The sequence below is a fragment of the Rhinolophus hipposideros genome, assembly GCF_964194185.1.
Source record: "Rhinolophus hipposideros genome assembly, chromosome: 18".
Taxonomy (NCBI): domain Eukaryota; kingdom Metazoa; phylum Chordata; class Mammalia; order Chiroptera; family Rhinolophidae; genus Rhinolophus; species Rhinolophus hipposideros.
Window position 1 is genome coordinate 28700986 of NC_138064.1, and position 17407 is coordinate 28718392.

General features: G+C 37.2%; 1 protein-coding gene across 8 annotated transcripts in view; it reads right to left on the reverse strand.

Moving 5' to 3' along the window:
- The window catches only part of GLCCI1 (glucocorticoid induced 1), a 157363-nt gene continuing 139956 nt past the window's right edge, over positions 1–17407 (reverse strand). For 7 of the 8 annotated variants that reach the window (XM_081079960.1, XM_081079959.1, XM_081079961.1 and 4 more), the window contains 2 exons: positions 4129–4249; positions 1–2946 (listed from right to left, as the gene is read on the reverse strand). In XM_081079960.1, coding sequence (XP_080936086.1) covers positions 2595–2946; positions 4129–4249 — 473 coding nt within the window. In that variant the 3' untranslated portion in view covers positions 1–2594. The remainder of the gene's footprint in view (positions 2947–4128; positions 4250–17407) is intronic. The other variant, XM_081079958.1, reaches the window with a different exon arrangement.

A 17407-nucleotide genomic window follows, 5' to 3' on the forward strand; every position in this document is an offset into this window, starting at 1 on the left:
TTCCAGTTTTACTAATAACTTTATTTAAATAAGACACAGGAACTTCTATACTGAAAAAAATACAAAACGAAAGCCACACATTTCCTTGTGTAAAAGCCATATTGTATGCTGTCTCAAATACTGTTCAGCGCAGTGGCTAGAATGAAACAGTACCACTATATACAAAATTTAAACAATTTCTGACAAATTTCTACAGCTGGATGTAGGATACATTTGAGCTCAACAACTTCTGGGAAATTTACATGGCAAAGCATAAGCTTTTAACACATTTGGTTCAAATTTTAATATATTCTACGAACAAATGTACAACACAATTAATATTCAGCTTCTCATGAGAAAATAAAAGCACATGTCACCATAAATATTGTACATCAGAATTCATCACCAAAAAAGCATATTCGGTCCATCTTTCAGAAATTGATATTGATACTATTGCATCTTATTTGGACAAAAGCAGAGCATAAAGATCAACACATCATGTAATGCTAAATCAGGTATCAGAAGTTAATGGAGCTCATATTTATCTTACAGAATAATTTTCTTCCTTTAACCATAACCTACAAAATATAGTATTTTCATCAAGGCCTGAGATTATTAGGGTTAAAGGTGTCTGCTGCTGAAGAGATTGTTTTAAAAGGATCCCCTGTGAAAATGGCAAAAGTAAACTGAGTCTTTTTCCATGACAGTCTCCTACTATATAACACTGACTAATTAAAAGGAGCCAGAATGCACCTTCAGGAGAGAATATTACTGCACACTTTGGTGGGAAGATAATTGGGATCATGACAAAATAATACATAGAATACACACACACACACACACTCACACAAACATATACACATATATATATGCCATTTCTTAAAAAAAAAAAAAAATCAATGGTGTTGCTTTCATCTTTATCACTTCTTCCTTCTTCAACCTCCTTAGAAAATAAAAAAAAAAAATCCAGGAATTACTGAAGGGAACTGAAACGTTCCTGTAGCTGTCGGCACCTCGTTCCCCTAATTCTTAAGAAAATTGTGCCATATACTTTAGGTGCAGATGGAAACAACTCTTGTTTTATTGAATCTGAAAACAATGGAATAAAATACAAAAAATTCCCTTTGCTTTTGGATACTCTCTTTGTGCTGTAGAAAACAATGTCTGAAAGTCAGGTTCCTCCCCTGACGAATCAGGAGTATTTAGGACTCTCTTCACACGCTGCCGATACATTAGGTCAAGTCCGCAAGTTCAAGGCTATTGACTTGGGTGTATGCTCTACTCTGCACATCCAAAACATTAACAGCACTATTCATAGTATTACGAGAGGCTTCAATGAGACAGCTTCAAACTACTGCTTCTGTAAGTCACCAAATAACCTGCCTACTTATGTTGCATTGATTCTGAGACCCACATATTCTCTCTCTACGTGAATGCAACTCGTGCACCTAAACTGCTTGAGGAAAGCAATAACCAAAAGTGTATCATTTTCCAATCTGCAAGTGAAAGAATTTCCAACAGAGAAACTAAACATTAATATGCCTTTAGAGAAAACAGTAGCATTTCATGACCTTGATGGCCAACAGTAACACAAAAATCTCAATCATCCCCTTTGAAACTTCACTTGTTCTGAATTTAAACCTAAACATTCTTGTCTTTAAATTCCCTCACAAACATCACACACAATGTGGAATGTTTATGTACAGTCTAGTACTGGACACTTTATTTGTGACATGGAACAGTCATTAACTGAGCAACACCAGAACTTGTTAAAAAAAAAAAGCCATGTTGACACATGTTGAAATGGTGAATATAGCAGTTGTTTTACTTGTAACCACATGACAACAGCGATGTCAGACACCACAGATTTGCTGGTTCTTCTCATGTTCCCCCATGTCCAGGATTATCATTCTCCTAGGGTTGAATGCACTTCTTATTCTAAGAATGTGGAATGTGATGAGGAAAGGGAAATGCGTAAAATAAGGAAAGGCAAAAAGAGTGATGTTCCCTCTTTAGCTTTTTAGCTGTGAAATATTTAATATCCCGATATGATATACATTCCAAGTTACCTGAGTTTAGACTTCACCTGAAGTACCTGAAGCGAGGCCATAGGGTGGGCACTGTGCAACTGTTGTGGCCATTCATTCTATTTTATTTTTTTTTTGCATTGTATGTAGTACGGAAGTTAGAAACAAACACCTGGATCAATTGTAAACATAATCCTGAAGTACAGTATTTTCCATAGGACAAAACACAGCAAGACATTTTCTATTGAGACAGGCAATTTTGATAATAGAGCTTATTTTACTGAAGAATTTGGAACAAAACACAGGACACGGGACGACTCTTGTCAAACATACTATGAAATGCATAGTCTCCACTTAAAATGCTGAATGACACACATACATACTTTGCAAGCATTGTTGCCTTTCACAAAACCTGCTGACTAGGAGTTCCGTCCCTGCCAAGATCAGCTAAGAGATACGTTATGATGCTGATAAGGAGTTTGTTGTCGGTGGTGGTGTTTGGAAAGTCTGTCACTCCATGCACATGGATGTCTGAGGGCTAGTCCCTGACCCACGGGACGCAGGGGAGAGGCCAGCTCCCCCTCGGCCTCAGATGATCACATAGTTCTGAGCAGAGATGTGTTCTTCACTCTGCAGTTCCTGCAGGAGTGGCGGCGGCGCCGGTTGGGACGGCTGCTGGACAGAAGCCTCCGTGGCGCCAGCCGTGCTGGTGTCATCAGAAAGCGACGTGAAGGAAACCCGGGACGAGAGCTGCTCAACGGTCAGGGTGGCCAGGGCTGAGCTCTGGCCCGAGTTAGGAGCATTCTTGAGCATCAGGTCGGAGGCAGGTAAGAGAGGGCCTAGGAGTTTTACAGGACAGAAAGCTGATCCGGTTGGGATGAAATTAACCTTGTTTTTGTCAGGACATGAAAAGAGAGGGGCTGAGACAGGCTGACGAGACCTAAAACCATGAAACAAAAGGAGGTTTACAATCACTAAAAAAGGTAAGCACTTTCTGAATTAAGTGGAGTTCTCTAAAAACAGCTAAAATGTGAATGGCAGGGAATGAATTCAGTGTACACAGAGGGATAAACATCTTCCATAGCACAAGTCAGCTGGCAGACTACTGATGTACACAGCACTGAAGTGAGATTTCAGATGAAAGGATTTCTAAAAAGGCTGGGCACGGTTTTTTTGAGGTCGTTAGTTTGCTTTCCATCATTTGGGAATGTGGAAACACCTCTTACATTATAGCTGAAGATTATGCAAGGTTAGAATGACCTTTTGCGTGAAGAAAAAGTATATTGGGAGAGGGATTACCCCATCATATATTTGGTTTTGAGCATTTCCTCCTTTTTCTGCATCTCTATATATACTTCTAACACAGACCAGGAAAAAAAAAAGTTTCAGTTGTTTCTGGAAGAGCCAGTCAGCCCAGCAGAGCAGGGCCCACAAGCTCTTCCTCTCCTCCCGCTCCCAGGTGCTAAGCCATCAGCTTCTGCAGGATGGGCTCTGTCCCCAGCTAGGCTGCAAGAGGACGGCGGCCTCCAAGAGGCACCTGTCCTGCAGCAAACGGATGGGTGAGCCCAGGAGCCACAAGGTCTTTTTTTTTGGTGCTATTCCGCCAAGTATCTACAGCACGATCCTCTTTTTTTAAACTTTCTAATTTATACATACTGAAATTTCAAAAAGAAAAAGAAAAAATCTGTGAACAGAAAGTCTAAATTCAATGAATACACACGCTAGATGTGTCTACAGGGAAGGAGACTGGTTTCCCTCTGGCTGTGGAGTCGCTGTCCTTGGGCCAGCTACACGTGGACATTAACTCTGCTGCTACCTGTCGTGGTGTTAGCCATCTGTACCAATCGGGCCTTGGAAGGGAAATGTCTTCATGACTAAAAATAGATCTTTTAGCTAGTAAGGATGAATTTCCAAGGTTCTTTTGTATTAGCTCACATTTTTCCAGTATACAGACTCCAGTTCTCCTTTCATAAGATCTCTTTTGCCCTATTCAATTCTCTTTTCAGAATTTTGAAACACATTATCAGCTGGATGGAGTAGTTGATTCATCTGTAATCAACTGGTCTCGGTATAAAGCTTTACAGCTTTGCAGATCCCAGCTGATAGAAAAGACATTACTTACGCCATTTCCTCAAAGACCTTCACTCGCTCACATCCCTCTGGGGGCTCCCGTTTGAACATGTAGCTGTTGTTTGGTTTGGGAGATGAAGCATACTTGGGTAACGGTGAGCTACTCCCACTGTCTGTAAATTTAAAGCAGTTATATTAACTAGTGATTGAAAGCTCTTTTAAATTAAATTTGATTTCCAAACAAGCAGCCTTTTGCACAATTTATCCACTATTGCCCCTCTGCTTCCACCACAGAGCTTCCTTTATTGCAAAGTTATTTCTAACACCCTTGTGTAGTACATTTCTTGTAAATAAAAGCTTCTGTGCAACAGTAATCTGCCACACTACAGAACATGAAAGGACAGTATTTTTTGGTCCAGAAAACTGCATTTTGAATGAAGTAGAGCTGTAATGCTGAAAACAAATACATTATTATGTATTTCAAAAATGTAAATGAATGGTGTAATATGTATAAATTATGCAAAAAAATATAAGAAATTTTAACATAGCGTTCTCTATGTGATTCTCACTGTCCAATGTAATTGAAAATTTCACTATGTGGAATAATCTTCAATACAAAATTTCTCAGAAATGTTACTTTTACCAAACATCATGAATAGCGTGTATATAGGGAAAAAGGTTTATAACATATAATGTCTTTTTTTTCAGCCCACTATGAAAAAGGCAATTTGCTCAGAATTTTGCAAATTTTGAAAATGCCTGTATAAAAGGACTTTTTCAACATAATTTGTATTGTTTGCTACTGAAAGCATGAGAAATCTAAAAGCATTTCTACCTAACATGTTTTCTTCATATTTTTGACACACAAAAAAAAGGTCTATTCATGAAAAGCCACAAAACTTATATGCAATTTCTCCCTTTCCTACCTGGCAAATTTGGTGGAAATTTGAATTTGGTAGAAATTCAAATCCACCAAAATGTGTCATTATCTCTGTAAGATGCCAAGCTGTAAAGTCAGTAACATAGCTATATAAATACAATAGTCCTATTTAAACAAATTCTGACTTAATGTAAACCAATCCCCACTGCTAAAATACTAAGCACATGATCTTTTTAAAAATAATTGTTTTATTTTTCAATTATAGTTGACATACAATATTATATTAGTTTCAGGTGTACCACATAGTGATTAGACATTTATATAACTTATGAAGTGCATGATCTATTGAAATGTATCATTTTCATACATATTTTGAAAGATGACATTTGTGCCATAATTATTAAGTTGGTACAGAAGTAACTGGTTTAAAGGGTTAAAAATAATTGCAAACACGACAATTACTTTTGCACCCTCCTAATACATTTGTCACAATTTTGATAAGCTGTTTTAGATTAGGATACAGAACATAGTCTGAGACTCAGAATGTGAGTAATAGGGATTTTTTTTTTTAATCACTATTAACAAAGTATAGTGCATGTTTAGAAAGCAGACCCTTGAGGCACACTTATAGTGTATTTGGTGAATGATTCAAAGAGCTTCTATGTTAGTCTTGGGAACGCAGATGTGTGCTTCTATTTGAATATGGTTATATCTCTGGCTGGGAAATCACAGCCTGCAAAATAACAAGGCTACACTATTGAGAAACCTAGAAAACCACAGTTTCCCCACCGTTACTGTTTATGCGTGTCCCTATAGGTTATACATACTCTCTTGGAAAGAATTAAGTGTTAGAATTAAGTTTGGTTTCTTCACATACCACTCAGATTTGAGGACTCTCTTAGGGTCAACACTTACACTGTATTGCTGAGACAAATTTGAGACATTTTCTCTCTTACGTAGATGTAAAGCTTCATTAACCTGACTGGAGTCTGCATTTGCTGCTCTCTAATTGAGCTACGCTAGACCAAGAACACTGTTCCACAATCAAAAACTGGTGAGAATGAAGCCTGGAACTTGGTGTAATACCAAAAATACGGCTTGACCTTGCTTTGATATCCAAATAGCAACAAGCCATGCAGAGGAAATATATGAGGAAGCAGATACGGCATGTGATGCCTCCATGGAGATTACTGCTGGTCACGCACAGCCGCACGGTGTGCAAAAGAGGCCTAACACCGGGGGCTCGAAGCTTTTCACGAGCTTTTTCTGCCATCAGCTGGGGCGTGACCATGTCAGTAATCAAGGATCCACCCTATTATCATGTGGTCACAGTTACAATCTTCTGTGTTCTATTTCTTACTACATCATGAAGCTTACCCAGGAGTCCTCTCCTAACTTTATTGATGATTTCAAGAGACTTACCCCGAATTGAAAGTTAGATGTGAGATGGATCATACACAAAGCTGATTATTTTCCTATTAACAATCTACAATGAATTAAATGTCTTTCCTTTCTGAAATCTTTCTAATTTCTAAAAATTTTCTACAACACACACACATATAAATATATGCATTTAATGAGTGGTGGTCTGGAAAAACAAAGCTTGAAAGAAAAAAATTGGAACCATCAACAGATTTGTTCAATCTGGAGTTTTTTCCTCAGGTAAGTACGTAAGCTGAGAGTGCAAAGAGAAACAGAATGGAGATACCTCGCCTGTGGTTTCAGCTCTGTTACTAGTTGTAAAAACCTTTCAACTGCCTCTCTGAGTTTCTACATAACTCAAGGAATTACCACTTCTAACTCTAAAATTCTGTGATTTCTTTTAATGGTTCTAACATACAAAAAGGGAACACTGTAGCTTTTCTTTTTTATCCTTTACAAAATGGCACTTAAAAACAACCCACATACCTACATGAACAACCTATTTTACCCCTTACAGACTTGGATTTCTAACATTCATTTAGAACTCTTTGTTGAATTTAACAACCACATTTCAGTAACAGAACATTGTAAATGTGAGGTGAGCACGCCTGCTCAGGAGATTCAAGATGAAAAGTCTCATGGTAATCTTAATTCAATCCCTTCTGTTCACAAGTATGATAAACTTTCTCGTTCATTCTGTTATCCCACAGTAGGAAATAACTAGACATGTAGTTGAGATTAAGTGAAATGTTACTTTATGTTCTTATAAAATCATAGCCAATGTCAATGCCAAAATTAAATGCAACGAAAATGATTATTTATATAGCTGTCTGTATTCATAATGGTCTCATCTATATTTATAAAACAGAATCCCCCAACTCTGAAAATCAAGAGTATGGAAACATTTTATTGGCTATTTTATTATAACAGATCATACTTATGCATGTGTACCATATTTACCATCAAAATACAAGTAGTTTGTAAAATATATTTAAACACATGATAATGAATGAAAGCTTGGAAAAATCAGAGATATTACTAAAGTTTGGAATTCCACGTAGAAAAAATATTCATTAAACTACATGTACTTTTAGAGTTTAAGTTTTCTGAATTTCCCTTTATAAATGGCTTTCATTATTTCTGATATGTTAAGTTGTATGACTCATAATTCCAGTATAAAAATATCATATATATTAAGTTGGTTTATTTACGTGGACAGATATGTAAAACCTTTGCCATGGTTCTATTCTAGTCCTAAGTCTTTAGACGTGCTTTTTCTCCTACTACCAGATAACCAAATCAAGTGAAATTAATTCCAAAACAAGTAATATAATTACAGAGAAGTGGTTCTTAACTCTGGTTTCACATTATAGTCATCAGAAGATGTTTAAAAAATACCAATGTCCAGACCTCATCCCTAAGAGATTCTGATTTTCGTCTGGGGCGCTGCCCAGTCATGTGCTCCCTTTTTCTGGTAAAGCTTTCAAATGTTTCCGAAGTACAGACAAATTTGAGAGCCAAACATGAAAAGGTGAAAGCACTGGTTTGGAGTCAGACCACCTGACTTCTACTTCTACCTAGGCCTGACTGCAGGACATAGGAAAACGACGATCCCTTTGTTTCCTGATCTGTAAAATGGGAATAACTATTGATATCCTAGCTATGAAAAATGTGTGTAAAAGGATTAGTCTGAAACACAGAAAGGTCTCCACACATATCACTATAATAGCAGACACATCATTCCTAATTTGCAAATTAAAAAAGGCAGACCATTCAGAAATTAAATGCCTATTCTACTCTCTCTTGGCAGAAGAGAATAACAGAAATGTAATTTCTAATAGATCTGCACACTCTAACTTTAGTCAAATACATAAAGGGAAGATTTTGTGTCTGGTGGGAAAGCAGAGCAATATTTGGAGTACCAGATTCTCCTGTTCATGACTGCTAGCATGAACTCTGCCAGTTCACGATGGCACCCTTCAGCATATAGAGGTCATACTGAAAGGAAAACCAGTGCCTAAGGCATGCAGATTCTATAGATTCCTCTACAAAGAAAATATTTTTTATAACAAGTGCACCAATCACCAGTAGAATGTAATTCTTATTCTATCTCTCACAGATAGACTAACAGGCTGGGAAACTGAGCACAGGGTTTAACCAACACTCCAACGCTATACTCAGTGACATAGAAGGGCATAATTAATAGTTATCCAATAGAGTTAGACTAGAAATATGATTGACTAAATAGGATCTAAACAGAATTACTAGTCTGCTATTGAAGTTACTTCTTTTACTTCAGGAAATAAAATTATCAGCTGTAGTGTGGTCTGATGGCCTAATGACATCAAGAGACACACAGAATACAACTGTACAGCATTTCTTGGCAACAAACTTTTGGAACAGTTGGCATCACCAATTGATTGAAAAGCCTGCATTTTTAATGAACTCTAAGACCAGATTGTAAACAGGTAAAGAGAACATTAGGCTTTTAAAAACAGTCTCTAAGGTTTCCCTGAAATTTCCAAGTCAATCAAGACATTAGCTATAGCTAAGATCTCCCTTAAACCAGCACTCAACAAAGGGTAAGGAGGATAAAAAAAATAATATCACAACCTTTGCTACTTATATTTTTGAACTTCGTTTCAAGTAATACTGCAATTTGAATAATTGGGACTTAACTTAGATTCCAAATGTTAGGCCCATTAATTAAATATTTGTTGTATGTGGGAGGTGTTTTGTATTTTAATCACTTGTCATTTTATAAGTATTCACACTGAATTTACATCAATTTATAAATTCAGCAAACAAATGACAGTTCTTCCATTGTTTCTGTGTACTCACCGTAAGTACAATGCTTTTCCCACAAACATAATCCTGATATGCAAAAGAACACTGCTTATTCCTGTCTCCACATCTGGTGGACTTGTTGGTGCCTTAAGAACTCAGAGTCTGACTCTCTGACATGGCAGGTGAAAATGAAAGCAAATCAGTTTACTGAAGATTGTCCTCCAACCAATTTATAGACTGAAATCATGACTCTTATAAATATAAATCGCAATGGTAAAAACCAAGCTGAAAACAAATTCCATATTATACAGAATCTTTCACATCTTGAAAGCAATGTAAATAAGGATTGCAGGAAAATCGTCCTGATACAATCTTATTTTTTTTATGTTCTTGAACTTTTTAAATGGAAACATTTCCAGGGACATCCGTTTTCAAAAACCGTTTGAAAAACACTCTTCATATTAAAATGCTCCTAAAGCGTCCTACAGGGGGGAAGAAAAATGAACACTTCTAATAAAAGTTTCACTGTAATTTTAAACGCTCATTTAGATACTTATGGAGTGCCTAACTATATGCAAAATAGAAGGCAAAGCAAAATGTTATAACTGCCTTGTATTAGGTAAAACTTGGTATTTCTTCCCCTCCCCCCCCCAATTCTTGCTAAAAGGAAATGGTATTATAACATCTTCAGGGAGAAAGTAACACGGAACTCTAAGCTTATCATTCCAGTTGCCTAAAAGCCCGTTGCTTCTCTGATATGCACTGCCTTCCTTATTAATGGCGGTTACCTCCCACATCTCCCAAGCTAGAACTTTCTTAGAACTTTGCCTTCATCCTCTTCTCCCTTTTCCTCCCTCACCTTGTACATTTAATCAGCCCTCACGTGCTGCTGCGTCTTCTTCCATTCTCCTCCTCCAGTTCCTCAGCCCTGTGCTACCCTTTCGCATCCTTGCCCCACCCCTGGTGTTTTCCCAACTGAGGTGCACAACACAATCTGCTGACACGCAGGAAGAAAATATTAGAACATTAATACACATGTACTTTCTATCTTTAAAAATAAGGAAGGAAGCTTTACTGGCACATATTTAGTTTGTGGACTGAATTACACACATATATAATTTAGAAATATATGAATTTATATTAAGGGTACAGATTAAAATCTGCTGAAAAAGGTGTGTAATAAAACAAGTTTGGAGACTACAGGACTAGACTCCTGAAACAGCACTTTATCTTGTCCTCCTGCTGTCTTCCTCCATGTCTGCAGTTTCACCTGAGTTATGGTCCTTAAAGATAAAGCTGCTCATGTCCTTTAGCTGACAAAAGACCTTTGCTTGGCTCTTCATTTCTCATAGCAAGGTCTACGAGGCCCTTTATAAAATAGTGGCCTTTCTACCTCTCTACTTTCACTGCTTTCTACTCCCCACCATTCACACCTATGGTCCAGCTACACAATTTCTTACTGTTCGCTACACTCCAGGCCCTTTCACTGCTGAATGCCGGAATAAAGGCTGTTCCTCCTGCAAAGGCAGCAAGTAGTCTGAAGTTCCTCCAGAAGATCCTTGTTGGCGTCTGGACTGCACAAAACTTAGGGAAGTTACTTCATTTCTTTAAGCCTCAGATACCCCATTCTTAAAATAATGACCATGTCCCTAACTCATAGGATTGTGGTAATATTACAGGAGATAACAAAGATAAAATTACCTGAGCGCACTTAGTCGTCATAACAACCCTATGAGGCAGGTACTATCATTATCCCTAATTTACAGGTGAGCAAAATTGAGCTACAAGACGTTGAGTAACGTGCCCAAGGACACATAATTAGTAAGTGGCAGAGCAGGGATTCAACTTGGCTGCACTAGAGTCAGAGTTCATTACCGTTATGCTATGTGCCTAAGTTTTGACCTATTTCAACTCTAGTGTCCTCATTAGCTATCTGAGGAGGTGACTAGATGATCAAGTTATTCCCAGTCTAACATTCCATGCTTCTAACTAAAGTCTTACAGCTCAGGTAACAGCTGCATTGGGTCTGCCTTCTGTTAGACTCACAGAGACACAGTGTAAGGGGGGCATCAGTATTTCTTCTTACAGGAACACAAAAGATAATGGGGGAAAAAATTCAACAGATCTCCTTTTCTTCTAGCCTGATTGATAACGCTATTTTCTCCCTAGTTATGATTAGAGTAGATGGTGAGACGGGTTTTAGCAAAGTTACTTCCTTTCCCCTAATTTCAACAGGAAACTTGAACTCCATGGCTTCTTTGAAAGGCCTATCACTAAGCATAATCTTAGCTTGGCTACTCTTGTATCGTCTCTTTTTTTGGTGGTGATGGGGGAAGAGAGAGAGATTATTACACTCTTCTTGAACATTCAAAAACCTAACATATAATTTAACAACTTAAAGAAAAAGACACTAATATTTTCAACACAGCTATAAAAATATATCTTAAAAAAATATGCATACCATGAAGAAAGGTTTTAAAGGATTACTCAAAAAATCTCCACTAAGCACCACTCCATGCTAGGTACTACTCTATTTGTTAAGGATACAGCAACAAGTAAGACACTGTTACCTACTCTTGCTGAAGCTTCCATTCTGGTAAATAGATACTAAGAGATGAAGTGAAAGTTATATTTACGCATGTTAAAAAATTTTGGTTTGCTTCTATTCTAGTCTCTGGGTTGTTAACTGCTAGGACTGAGTTGTATACTTAATTCGTTTTAAATTATGAATAGTAACTCATCCAGACAGCCTAGCACAGCATCTACTATTAGTACAATTGTGAAAATTTTCCGAAAGAGAGGAAGCAAGGCATTTACTGGGTGTTTCTTCTGAGCTGTCAAAATAGGAATACATGTAATTTTAGATGTGATAAACAGAAAAAATGACCTTAGAGACATAATTCTAGAACAGATTAGTTTTTTTCAAACAGCAGCTAACATTGATTGATTGAGTGGGGTGACATTGGTGAATAAAATTATATAGGTTTCAAGTGTGCATTTCAATAATACATCATCTGTATGTTGCACTGTGTGTTCACCACCCACAGTCGGTTCTTCCACCACCATATATTTGATCCCCTTTACCCTCTTCTACCTCCACTTCTCCCCTCTCCCCTCTGATAACCACCATATTGTTGTCTGTGTCTATGAGTTTGTTTCTTCTTTCATTGCTTTAGAACAGATTAGTTTTAACCTGTGGGATAACTCCTTTGTTGGAACTATGTATGTATCTCAATACTCTGTGTAATTCTACCCCCAAGAGGTTCTTTTAGGATGATAACTAGCCTAGAACCATATAGGGAGAATCATTTCATAGAGAAACAGATTTAGGCTCGAAGGCAGTGATTTGGTATGGTGGTTAAAAGAAGTATATCCGACATACCTATTTTCACAATATAAACCACAAAAAAGTGCTACAACATCTTAGCTGATTAGGCCACCTGGAAGATAGAGGGTTAAAGTATGGTAAGGACAAAGGTCAAAAACTAAGAAATAGAGTTCTACAGATAAATGCTAATAGAGTTAAATTGTAGAAAAGAAATAAGATGTCAAAAAGAGTCTCTTTCAAAAGTCTGCCTAGGGTCAGCTCTAGACCCCGAAAAAGATAATACATTTTTTTCTTTCCTGCAACTAAGGGCTGCTTAGTCCCAACACTCAAAGTTTAGAAATATTAATATTTATGAGCTAAATCACAGTATGAGTTAAATAGACTTTTATGCATTAGCCTTGGGAAACTCCATCCACATAACATACATTGTTCCTGTGAGAAAATATAGTTTAAGTTCCAAGTAACCAACTTATGGATTCTTGGAATACAACTCTCAGTAGTTGGCCTGAGTAGAATGGTTGAGTTGACTTCATGATTAGAATAATCAATGTTTCCACTCTGTCTTGCAAAATTGCAGAATTTTATAACAAGGGCCTATGTGAACCGTGCCAAAGATCAACTGTAAGTAGCAGACTGAAGTCTAGAATCTGTGGCTTGCCCAGCACCAGTTTGGCTACCATCGAGGAACGCTGGCAGAGCTGCTAAAAAGAACTAATATTTTGACGCTGCCATCTGTGTTATATAAGTGACTATTTTTCTCCGTTCCATTTTGGGCATAATAATGTCAAAGAATTTAGGCAAACTCTTAGGGTATATGCTGAGAATGTCAAGATGAGAGCTCTCGTTCTAGGTCCCCGAATTCTCCACAGAGAACATAACGTAGGATCGGTGGCTATTTCCAGGTTAGTTAACCTGGCAACTTTACACGTGACCAGAATGGACGCCATCAGTCTTTTGGTCACTGGAAAAAACGGGCGAAAAACCCCACAAAAAACCAAAACCTGAAAACAGTCTCTTAACGGCTGGACCTTTCTCAATAGAGTGTTTTTGTCCTAGCATTGCAACTGAAATAACCAAAGGAAAAAACCAATAGGCTAATCAACTAAAAGTCTTTGAGAGGCCTCAAATTACACGTGATTCAAGGAGAAGAATGGATGCTAGAAATAGTCAGCAGTAATGTGAGCAATGTCAGGAAAAGAATAAATGTTTAAAAGATGAGTGCTAGAAGAATAATCAGCTCAGTAGCAAGTCTCTCATTGGAGTATCCACTCACAATGGCCCTCTCCCCTCCTGCGCATGTCTATTGTGCACCTAATGTGTCTGAACTAGCTATTCTACCACAGAACAAACTTCTCTACGGCAACTGCAGAATATGGAGGTGCTGCTCCAAATCGATCCCAGTTGACTGCAAAATCACAGCATCAACTCTGTTGTCATAGTTAATGACACAAATCTGTTATAAATCTATAACTTCTATTTTTTTTCAAACCGGTTATAAATCTATGACTTCTACTATTTTCTTTCCTGGAAATTCAAAGAAACAAAAGATCAATTTATGCTTTATTGTGGAAAAATGAAAGTTATAAGATAGGATTAGAATCTTTAAAAACAACAACAAAAAAAACCAACCAGAATTCAGACAGTACATAGAAAAGCAATGAGTCAGAGACTATATTCTATAGCTTGAATGATATAATACATGTAAGTTTCAGAAACTATAAAACTGACAGCTTCCTCTTTTGTACCTTTAGTATTCAGAACATACTTGTGTAATAGTGTATTATTTATTTACATTACTATTACTCCCGATTAGACTAAAAATTCCTTATAAACAGATAGCACATCTTATCCATTTCTATTTCTCGACTTTCGAGTAGAGTACCTGACATAAAGTAACGTTAAACAAATGTTTCCTGAATAAACTGCAAGTATTAATTCAGCAGAAATACATAAACCACAACTCCTAATCCTAAAATACATATATATGTGTGTATATACCTGTATACATATGTAAAAGAGATAGATGTTTCTTTAATTTTCTCTTCACAAAGATGGTAGTTGATTTGTTTGAGAAATTTGAAACTTCAAATTTTAATAGGTCACACATTTTTCCAGGGAACAGTAACATCAACTTGATCTTTAGCACAAAGTAATGTTTCAAAGCTAAATATGGAAGATCTGTTAAAAAATTCAAGTCATGAGGTCTGAAACCTGAAACTGAGGAAGTCTTGTAGAAAACAGAGAAAAATGTCTTAAATGATTCTGAGATTTCCATAATTTATAAAGACATTTTTTAAAAAAAATTACTATTAGTCACACCTAACATCATATGTCGAGTGTTTACTAAATACCAAGGGTTGTGCTAAGCACTTTGCTACCGTATCTCATTTAACCCCAATAATTCTACAAGGTAGATATTATCACCACTTTTATTAAGAAATATATTTTTTAACTATTAGGGAAAGACTGCTGGCCTTATAGATGATCTGAACCAATGTTCTCATTTTATATTAAAAAAACAACAACACAAAAAACTAAGAGGAACAGAAGAAAGAAAAGAAGATGTTCGTGTTAAGCAGCTGGTGTTAACCAGGTGGACGTCTAGTATTGGAAGAATAAAAGAGCGTAGAGGAAAATATACAAAAACATGAAAGAATTCAGATTATTACACTGTCTCAAAAAGATAGCTGCACTGCTATGTTTATTGCAGCATTAGTCACAACAGTCAAGACATGGAAACTACCTAAGTGTCCACTGACAGAGGCATGGATAAAGATCATGTGGTGTACACATACAACAAAATATTATTCAGCCATGAAAAAAGAAGGAAACCATACCACTTGCAGCAACATGGATGAACCTTGAGGGAATTAGGCTAAGTAAAATAAGTCAGACAGAGAAAATATACTCGCTTACATGTGGAATCTTAGTAGGATAGTGGTTGCCAGGGGCTGAGGAAATGGGCAGATGTTGGTCGAAGGGTACAAACGTTCAGTTATAAGATAAGTTCTGGGGAATCTAAGGTACAGCGAGGTGACTATAGTTAACAATACTGTGTTGTATACTTGAAAGTTGCTAGGAGAGGAGAGCTTTTGTGTTCTCACCATGACAACAACAAAATGGTAATTACGAGAGGTGAGGTAATCAACCTTGTGGTAAACATTTCACAATTGATACATGTAGCAAATCACCGCAGTGTACATGTTAAAATTACACAATGTTTTACATCAATTAAATCTCAATAAAACTAGAACAAAATTCAGATCATTAGATAATTGACAGAAATCAGACAAGAGAGGGAAGTTAGGACTAAATTATAGAGAACAAGTAAATAGTTTGCATTTTTCCTGAAGGCACTGGGAAGCTGACACGTAATTAAAATGATGATTATTTTTACAGCAGCAGCTACCATTGACTGAATCCTTAGAAATTAATGCAAGTTTTATGCACAAAACTTCACAGGACTCAAATCCATTCTTGTGTGTCAAAGCCAGCGAAGCTCTTAAATCCATGGTTGAGTGTTTTCTGCAAAAGACCTTGCAGGAGAGTGACATGAATAAACTTTCTCATAATACAATGGATTGTAAATCTTCAGGAAAAGAGATATTGAAGAGCATATATGGTTTTAAACTTAGACTCTAAGTGAGTACCTCTTCTGAACTGCAGAAACCACATGTTCATTTGCCTCGTGGAATACAGGCAGTTAGAAGCCCCGAAGACAACCTCATACCCAGTTAACCAAAAGAGAACTCATCTATCATCTTCTTAATACATTTCCTTCTTGGTTCAGCGTCTTTCAATTATCTACAGCATTAAACTCAGAAAGTAGAAAACAAAACTCCAGAATTAATTGCCTCGTCCTAACTATCACTGTTATTTTTACTTTCCATTTTAACCCAACTACAAGTGCTAATAAAGCAGCAAAAGTGGTCAACCTGAAACGCACTTTTCCTTTCTACTGGTATAACAAAGAAAGGGTTTTGGAGTGAATCAGACAGACCCGTTTTGCCGTCAAGTTACGATTAATACTTCAATTTACCTTCAAAACAAATATTACTACTACCAACAAGATGTTTTCTTGTTTTCTTGTGAAACGTCCACAATAAAACTGTTGTCTGGGAATGATTAAAGGTATTTGCTCCGGGAGGATGCCTCAGTGAAGTGAAGGTTCCCTAGGCTGACCTTCCACAAAATGAAGACTTCTCACTTACGCTGAGAGGCAAAGAGATGCCTAAGGGACTATAGTGCCTTCCATCCAACCTTGATGGAGTAAGGGAGTTCACAAGGCTTTCAATAATGAAAGGGGAGAACTGGCGAGATCCACCCACAGAAATAAGAGCCAAAGACAAAAGGAGCTTCCATTTAACGTGTTGGCAGCGAGTTAGGCACAATGATGAATGGAAGAAGCCAGACACAGAAGAGTCCACACTGTACCATTCCATTTCTACGAAACCCAGTTAACAGCGAAAACCTAGATTATGGTGACAGAAGTCGGAACAGTGGTTACTTGCGGGTAGAGAGGGGACGACGGATGCTGTCTGGGACGGGGGCCAAGGGAGCTTACTGGGTTCTAAAAATGTTTTGTATCTTGATCGAGGCAGTAGTGTCACGAGAGCACATATACGAAAAAATTCATTGGGCTGAGCACTTTACCTGTAAAAATACCTCAAAATAAAATAAATTAAGGGGTGAAAGTAGGACAAGGGGGTGAAAGTAGGACAAGGACCATGAAAATTCTGTAATTTTCTATAAACTTTAATTTGTTTTTATTTATTTATTTGCCTACGATGTATTTCTCTATGGCGTGAAGCAGTTAATGTGTTCTAAGCTCAGCATTTCTTTGAAAGTAGCTAGGAAGGTGGAAGCTGGGCAGTCGTTGCTGCCTTCTGCGTCTAGGTCTGAGGTGGCCAGAAA